Source organism: Zophobas morio, unplaced genomic scaffold (genome assembly GCF_036711695.1).
Source record: "Zophobas morio isolate AGI-343-1 ecotype UQ-CSIRO unplaced genomic scaffold, CSIRO_AGI_Zmor_V1 ptg000011l, whole genome shotgun sequence".
Classification (NCBI taxonomy): domain Eukaryota; kingdom Metazoa; phylum Arthropoda; class Insecta; order Coleoptera; family Tenebrionidae; genus Zophobas; species Zophobas morio.
This window is the reverse complement of record NW_026972116.1, coordinates 7,809,771-7,819,274: the sequence shown is the minus strand read 5'-3', so window position 1 is coordinate 7,819,274 and position 9,504 is coordinate 7,809,771. Positions and strand designations below refer to the sequence as shown.

Below are 9,504 nucleotides of genomic sequence, written 5' to 3'. Positions count from 1 at the left end.
TGTTCACGACAAAGTTATCTGTTCTTCGTACAACAAAGAACAATTTTCTTGAGGTGTTCTGCGAACGAAGTATTAAAGTGACTTGTGCATAAATTTTACATTTTTAACATGTTAAAATCAGTTGAGATTTTACCATAAAATTTAGTAATTTTTAGTTATTCGAATTATTATGGAATTAAAAAAAAACTGTTAAACGTTTCATTCTATGAATTAAGGAACAAAAAAGTCTTCACGTCGGATTATCATTTTGTCAAACTGTAATAATTTCAGACGTGTAAACTTTGCTAGTCTGTCACTCTAATCCTTGACTCTACCCACAAATTTTTGCTTAGCGTGAAAAACAAAAAACCATACTACTTCATTTTATTTATTATATAACAAAACGCTGATAAAATAAAAAGTAACACAAAAATAAAGTTAAATTCATCATAAATGACAAAACATAATAAGTATGAATTTCTTTCTACAACTATACAATAACTAGTACATGCAAACAAAAATCACAATATTTTTTCTGGTTCATTTCGAAGTTAGTTTCGGCCGTTAAGTACCTTTATGAGTTAGTTAATGTTAGATTGCACATATGCTTCATATGAACAAAAATAATCACGTAAATTGTAACCGGGTTTTACATGTGTTGTACCGCATCAGCAACAATCAAAGTAAAAATAAAAGCGAAAATAAAACACAAAACATCACATGTTCATATAAGGTTTAGACAACATTCGGAATACAATTGTAAATAACTTGAATTATAATTAACGTACCTATAATATAAAAATATTAGGCAACTTGGCATTGCCCTAGTGGAGCCAAGTTCATGATTAATTCTCTCGGTCTCGTTACTGTATTCAATTTACCTACTATATTATGAAACAAGAGAATTTTCCCAAACTATAAATCTATATCTTCATGAAAGCTTACATGTAATTGTCACTATTTCTTTTATGTAACTTCAACAACTCTAACAATAAAATTTTTAATCTGTACCTACCAGGTTGTTACAGAGGTAAGGAATTTCTGCTTAACCTAGAGAAACTTTTAACAGAGAAATTAAGTACAAGTGTGACTCTGTTATGGCAGAGTCAGTGTGTCTATGTTATGACTTTTTCGACAAGAGTGAAACTTCTTCGTCTTTCGTAAGATGAGAGTCTTCAACGGGACTCGATATCACCGAACCATTAATATCTCTTTGACTTATCCTATGTGGAGGACTCACATTTGAATACAACGAAGGAGTCTTTGGACTCAGATTCATCTCTTGTTGTTGATTCAGATTTTTTGAAGAACGTTTTCTTGGGGTTCTTCGTCCGCCACTTTCCGCATCGTCTTCCTCCAGCGAATGAAGAAGCTACAACATAATTTTCAGCACTTCATTAATTTCGTAACGCGAGCTAACCTTATCAACTTCTTCATCAAAATGTTCGTTGGTATGATCGCGCTGCGACCTCTCCATCAAAGTAGCTCTTTTAGCTGCCAGATATAGACTACGCTTAATACGAATATAAATTACTTCTGTCGATGCACGAACAGTGTAATCAGGTTGGAAAGTGTGACGGATCAAGGCGTCTAAATTCAGTGATTCTAGACTACCTAGGGTGGAAGTAGGTGCAGATGGTGATTCCGCTAAAAGTCAACTTAGAAATTTGTCCAATTAGTGCTCGCGGAAACTTACCAATCCCAATGCTTTGTATAAGAGCTTGGGTGCCAAAAAATGTAAACGGTCCCGCTTCGAACGTTAAATTTTCTCGACCGATTGTCACTTCGCAACGTCCTTCTAAAATAAGTACAAAATAATCAGAGTTTTTCCCTTGCTGATAGATAATATTAGTTGGATCTGTGCGCCACTCCTTGTTCTTTTTAATGTGATAGACAATGTCTTGCTTAAGCAACCGTTTCAGAATTGTTTCTGAAATAACACTGGGAAGGAAATGTTCAACAGCTGAAACAAAGATTATTTTTTTCTATAAGAAATAAATAAATAATAGCTTATTTACCTGTGCTCAAGAATTGATAAGTTGCTAATGTCAGTTGTGGACTAATACGAATTCTATTGCCTTCCCCACGCCGTTCAGCAAAAACGCTAAAATCTTGTCTTCTTTCAGCGGTTCGTCGTCGCTTAGACCTATTATCAGCTAGAAATATTCATGACATGAAACAATCCCCACATCATTGGTATAAACCTCTTACTGAAGACGTCAGTCTCATCCATAATTTCAGCCTGAATCAACTCTTCAATAACATCTTCAAGAGTAATAATACCGATGGTTTCATAAAACGGGTCGCCTTCTCCTTCATTGTTAACCCTATGAACGAAAGCCATATGACCTTTATTGCCCTCTTTGAATATTTTGAACATAACATCAAGTGTGACGTCCTCAAACACGAAATTGCATGGATTCTGGTAAAATTGACACAGTGTCTTTAATGGAGTATTGTCATCTGGATCAACGAACGCCAAGTCTTTAATGTAAAGCATAGTCACGATATTCTGACGATTGCCTTCAAACACCGGTACGCGTGAATATCCTGCAGGAAGATAATTGTTAAATAATATTTAAAACGATCAGATAACTCAATTAACCTGACTTCATAATTTCCGACACGGTTTCGAAGTCCAAAACTGCTTCGTAGTCCAACATAAATACATCTTCGATCTTAGTCATTACGTCGACGACGGTTTTTTTACGGAGTTCCAAAGCGCCGCTAATTATGTTCACTTCGTCTTTATCGAGATCATTAACGTCGGTAGTAACCTAAAAAAATAAGATGAACGGAAATATGCTATAATACGTCCCTGAATCACCAAAATAAAATTTGTTTTGGATACTTGCTCTGCACGGTAAATTTTATACGTGTAAAACACCAAGTCTATAGTGGAAATTATATAGTAAATTTTGGAAAAAGTAATTATGATATAAGTACTAATACGATTAGAAAACACGAATAAATAAAAAAATAAAACCTAGATATGCCAACAGTTTTAACAAAAAGATAATAATTTACTGTGTGGGAACATTTCTGTCTCAAGGTCGTAACTTAAATTTAAAAATCACAGAGCAAATTGTGAAACATGTAACTGACCTTTCCTACAAAAAGTATCTGACATTGTAATACCATTAAATTTGGCTTGCTTAAGTATTTAAACCCAAACGCAAATATTTGTTTCCGTGCAGTAAGTTATAGTAACAGCGTCTAAAATTGGGGCTTGGAAGCCTTAATAAGTATGGACAAAGAGGAATTCATCTTTTGCATGCAGCAAAAATATTCTATCGTGTAACCCGCCCTAGTCAATCAGCCCTTTTCGCTGTCGTTTATAGTTTGCCGGCACTCCAGTGTTTAAAAACTGTTAGATCATTAAATAATATTAAATAAATAATTTAAAATATTAATAATAAGTAAGTTTCTTGAACAGTCTGATCATGTCAGTCAGATTAGATTAGCACCAGTAGGTCAGAATAGTGTAGGTCACTTTTCATGTGATGCGCCGATAAATGGTCGGTAGTTAGGCTAGACTTTTGGGGATGGGGTGAGATTAGAGAATAATAGCAGACTAATTTGTATGCTGTAATTCTAGAATCTCGAAAGTTGTTCTGTTAATCTAATCAATGCATATCATTACTTGGTCTTAGTACCCGTAATGATAGAAGTCTTGCCTGAATGCCGGTCATTTCCGGGTCAGTGGTGGGTCTTAATTAAGGTCTACAACAAAAACCATTGCTGATCGATTTTGTCCGTTCTTTGCAAATTTACACCCAGTTCTGGACTATAAAATAACAGAAAACCGTTACTCTGTTCACCCTTAAAATTTACAAAGTTTCTCAATGGATTAGAGTTGGCGTCGCCTGTCAAACTTGGGTGGTACTACTGCCCTCAATTTGACGTAATTAATTGTCAACTCTAATAACATTTTGTCACTGGCTGTTGATATATTGTTTTCAATTTCTCATGTGCAGTTATTGCCGAAACAGTGAAAAGATGGGCAGGGGAACGTAATCTCATTCAATTCTGCTGCAAGTGTTTACTTTTTGACACCGCTAGGTAACCGGCCAGAATAATCCGATGCCAGAGCCAATTCTAATTCGTATTATTTTCGAATCGCACGGACTAAATTTAATAATGCATCCAAATTTTAAAACAATGTTTAAATTTAATTTTCGCTGATGTAGAACACGTCTTAATATTAAATGTATTTTTAAATTTGTTACATTTTATTTTCGAATGACCCAATTTCTTCAGACCTGTTCATTATCTTGAAGATATGAATAGAAAAAAATATAGTCAACTATTTCACTGAAGTCTCCAAATAATGAACAACATTAATTTGTGTTTTTTTATATTTTGTAAATAATAAGGTAGCAATAATAATTGGCGTTAGAATGCCTTATTACACTGAAAAAATTTAAAATTAAGATTATGCTACAAAATATAAATTTAATAGTTTTAAGAACTTCAAATAAATAAGGTATGTTACTTTGGCTTAATTTATACTTATACATAGTAAGTGTGTTTTTCAGTTATAATATATTAAGTGCATCGCAATGTTATCGATAATTTTGAGCAACAATAACTCGAATGCTTGTTGCATTGAAAACGCACGAGTGCTTTAGCACGAGTGCATTTTTCTTAGGCAACAAGCATGAGAGATTATTGTTGTTCAAAATTATCGATTTCATTGTGATGCACGCAATATATTCAACAGATTATTGCAAGAACAAACATTTTAAAAATAATTTTATAATGATTTACGAAGTAGTTTGGTGTGCGATACTATGGCGACGCAAGTAAATAAGAACAGCCATTTTGCAAAATTTGTGTGGGTTTAAAAAACCATGTCCAATTTTCGTTTTGGTCGTAACACGCCAAAAGAAATTGATGATTCTATTACAAACATTACGCCGCTAAATACGAAGAACTCACGAAATTCAATCTGGAGGCAATTTGAGAAGTTTTGCGGTGAACGCAAATATGTTTTTGATGGAAACACTTCCACGGAAAAACTAGCATTCATCCTCAAAGATTGGGGGTACAATATGAAAAAAGTCGATGGTAATGACTACAAAGAAGCAGTAATAAAAACGATGTGGAATGTAACGGCAAAGCAGTTGCAAGAACTGTATTTCAATAAATTTGGTATAAAGTTTGATCCTTTTGTTGACCTGGAATTCAAGGGTAGTAGAAATGCACGCGACGCAAAACGCCGGAACCTACAAATACAACCGGAAAAACGCAAAACTAGTTCCTCAATTTTGACTCTAGAAGAATACAACAAGATTCTAAAGATTTATAACGAAGACACGCCAGATGGTTTACAGAAAATGTTTTTTTATGTGGCTGGATTAGAATTAGCTTGGAGGGGATGTGAAGGTGTTAACGTTACTATCAAACATTTTAAGGAAGAAAGTGATAATTGTGGTTTGCCTACGGGGCGAATAGAATACAATTGTATTTTTTCCAAAACAGCTCAAGGAGGTAGCCATAAATTAACAGACAGCAAATGGCTTGCAACAAACACCACAGATCCTAGAATTTGCCCTGTTAGGTAATTAAATACTGTTTCAAATACAAAATAATAATTATTTTATTATTTAAGGCTCTACAAAAAAATGCTGAGCAAGAGAGGTAAACATATAACCACCGATCGTTTATTTTTAACGCCAAATCCTGCATGGAGAGAACCTAGTTCTGTAGGATGGTTCAAAAATTCACCCGTTGGAAGGAATGAAATGGGGAAATGGACAAGAACCGCCGCAGAAGAAATAGGCATCGACATAAAGAAAAAGAAGATTAGTAATCATTCATTACGGTCAACTGCAGTGTCGCAACTTGCAAAAGCGGGAGTCGGTGAAGAACAGCTTATAAAGATTACCGGTCATGCCAATACTTTCTCCATCAAACCATACCTTCAGCTCGATGGAGATCATCATTATCAAATGATTGACAAATTACGCGCCAACTCAACGGCTATGGAAGAGTCTAATAACAAATCCACAAATTGCGCACCGTCTGCTTTGGTACAAATGTCTAAAAATATAGTTACTACTTCACCAAGCACACAAACCCCTGTAAATTACTACAACTGTACCATAATTAATTACAATTCTTAGTTTCATAATTAAATAATTGGTTAGTAACCTCTTGTTTTTTTTTGCAATTAACTGGTACTTGCTTATCTTATAGTTGGCACATCTGGCTAGTGATAATTATCGGTAGTGGTAATTGCACAGTGTGCAATTATCACGTAATTGTATGCTGATTGGTTGAATTTACAAATATTGACGCGTTTGATTGGTCAGTTGACATCATGTGACATGTGAGTGCAATAATCAGTTATAATATATTAAGTGCATCGCAATGTTATCGATAATTTTGAGCAACAATAACTCGAATGCTTGTTGCATTGAAAACGCACGAGTGCTTTAGCACGAGTGCATTTTTCTTAGGCAACAAGCATGAGAGATTATTGTTGTTCAAAATTATCGATTTCATTGTGATGCACGCAATATATTCAACAGATTATTGCAAGAACAAACATTTTAAAAATAATTTTATAATGATTTACGAAGTAGTTTGGTGTGCGATACTATGGCGACGCAAGTAAATAAGAACAGCCATTTTGCAAAATTTGTGTGGGTTTAAAAAACCATGTCCAATTTTCGTTTTGGTCGTAACACGCCAAAAGAAATTGATGATTCTATTACAAACATTACGCCGCTAAATACGAAGAACTCACGAAATTCAATCTGGAGGCAATTTGAGAAGTTTTGCGGTGAACGCAAATATGTTTTTGATGGAAACACTTCCACGGAAAAACTAGCATTCATCCTCAAAGATTGGGGGTACAATATGAAAAAAGTCGATGGTAATGACTACAAAGAAGCAGTAATAAAAACGATGTGGAATGTAACGGCAAAGCAGTTGCAAGAACTGTATTTCAATAAATTTGGTATAAAGTTTGATCCTTTTGTTGACCTGGAATTCAAGGGTAGTAGAAATGCACGCGACGCAAAACGCCGGAACCTACAAATACAACCGGAAAAACGCAAAACTAGTTCCTCAATTTTGACTCTAGAAGAATACAACAAGATTCTAAAGATTTATAACGAAGACACGCCAGATGGTTTACAGAAAATGTTTTTTTATGTGGCTGGATTAGAATTAGCTTGGAGGGGATGTGAAGGTGTTAACGTTACTATCAAACATTTTAAGGAAGAAAGTGATAATTGTGGTTTGCCTACGGGGCGAATAGAATACAATTGTATTTTTTCCAAAACAGCTCAAGGAGGTAGCCATAAATTAACAGACAGCAAATGGCTTGCAACAAACACCACAGATCCTAGAATTTGCCCTGTTAGGTAATTAAATACTGTTTCAAATACAAAATAATAATTATTTTATTATTTAAGGCTCTACAAAAAAATGCTGAGCAAGAGAGGTAAACATATAACCACCGATCGTTTATTTTTAACGCCAAATCCTGCATGGAGAGAACCTAGTTCTGTAGGATGGTTCAAAAATTCACCCGTTGGAAGGAATGAAATGGGGAAATGGACAAGAACCGCCGCAGAAGAAATAGGCATCGACATAAAGAAAAAGAAGATTAGTAATCATTCATTACGGTCAACTGCAGTGTCGCAACTTGCAAAAGCGGGAGTCGGTGAAGAACAGCTTATAAAGATTACCGGTCATGCCAATACTTTCTCCATCAAACCATACCTTCAGCTCGATGGAGATCATCATTATCAAATGATTGACAAATTACGCGCCAACTCAACGGCTATGGAAGAGTCTAATAACAAATCCACAAATTGCGCACCGTCTGCTTTGGTACAAATGTCTAAAAATATAGTTACTACTTCACCAAGCACACAAACCCCTGTAAATTACTACAACTGTACCATAATTAATTACAATTCTTAGTTTCATAATTAAATAATTGGTTAGTAACCTCTTGTTTTTTTTTGCAATTAACTGGTACTTGCTTATCTTATAGTTGGCACATCTGGCTAGTGATAATTATCGGTAGTGGTAATTGCACAGTGTGCAATTATCACGTAATTGTATGCTGATTGGTTGAATTTACAAATATTGACGCGTTTGATTGGTCAGTTGACATCATGTGACATGTGAGTGCAATAATCAGTTATAATATATTAAGTGCATCGCAATGTTATCGATAATTTTGAGCAACAATAACTCGAATGCTTGTTGCATTGAAAACGCACGAGTGCTTTAGCACGAGTGCATTTTTCTTAGGCAACAAGCATGAGAGATTATTGTTGTTCAAAATTATCGATTTCATTGTGATGCACGCAATATATTCAACAGATTATTGCAAGAACAAACATTTTAAAAATAATTTTATAATGATTTACGAAGTAGTTTGGTGTGCGATACTATGGCGACGCAAGTAAATAAGAACAGCCATTTTGCAAAATTTGTGTGGGTTTAAAAAACCATGTCCAATTTTCGTTTTGGTCGTAACACGCCAAAAGAAATTGATGATTCTATTACAAACATTACGCCGCTAAATACGAAGAACTCACGAAATTCAATCTGGAGGCAATTTGAGAAGTTTTGCGGTGAACGCAAATATGTTTTTGATGGAAACACTTCCACGGAAAAACTAGCATTCATCCTCAAAGATTGGGGGTACAATATGAAAAAAGTCGATGGTAATGACTACAAAGAAGCAGTAATAAAAACGATGTGGAATGTAACGGCAAAGCAGTTGCAAGAACTGTATTTCAATAAATTTGGTATAAAGTTTGATCCTTTTGTTGACCTGGAATTCAAGGGTAGTAGAAATGCACGCGACGCAAAACGCCGGAACCTACAAATACAACCGGAAAAACGCAAAACTAGTTCCTCAATTTTGACTCTAGAAGAATACAACAAGATTCTAAAGATTTATAACGAAGACACGCCAGATGGTTTACAGAAAATGTTTTTTTATGTGGCTGGATTAGAATTAGCTTGGAGGGGATGTGAAGGTGTTAACGTTACTATCAAACATTTTAAGGAAGAAAGTGATAATTGTGGTTTGCCTACGGGGCGAATAGAATACAATTGTATTTTTTCCAAAACAGCTCAAGGAGGTAGCCATAAATTAACAGACAGCAAATGGCTTGCAACAAACACCACAGATCCTAGAATTTGCCCTGTTAGGTAATTAAATACTGTTTCAAATACAAAATAATAATTATTTTATTATTTAAGGCTCTACAAAAAAATGCTGAGCAAGAGAGGTAAACATATAACCACCGATCGTTTATTTTTAACGCCAAATCCTGCATGGAGAGAACCTAGTTCTGTAGGATGGTTCAAAAATTCACCCGTTGGAAGGAATGAAATGGGGAAATGGACAAGAACCGCCGCAGAAGAAATAGGCATCGACATAAAGAAAAAGAAGATTAGTAATCATTCATTACGGTCAACTGCAGTGTCGCAACTTGCAAAAGCGGGAGTCGGTGAAGAACAGCTTATAAAGATTACCGGTCATGC

At 34.9% G+C, this 9,504-nt stretch overlaps 1 protein-coding gene across 1 annotated transcript in view; it reads right to left on the bottom strand.

Annotated features, from left to right (window-relative positions):
• Positions 1-351: 351 nt before the first annotated feature.
• The window catches only part of LOC135126798 (unextended protein-like), a 28,201-nt gene continuing 19,048 nt past the window's right edge, over positions 352-9,504 (bottom strand). The window contains exons 4-9 of the mRNA XM_064052949.1: positions 2,585-2,756; positions 2,191-2,529; positions 1,998-2,135; positions 1,676-1,942; positions 1,400-1,626; positions 352-1,351 (exon numbers count right to left, since the gene is read on the bottom strand). Coding sequence (XP_063909019.1) covers positions 1,100-1,351; positions 1,400-1,626; positions 1,676-1,942; positions 1,998-2,135; positions 2,191-2,529; positions 2,585-2,756 — 1,395 coding nt within the window. The 3' untranslated portion in view covers positions 352-1,099. The remainder of the gene's footprint in view (positions 1,352-1,399; positions 1,627-1,675; positions 1,943-1,997; positions 2,136-2,190; positions 2,530-2,584; positions 2,757-9,504) is intronic.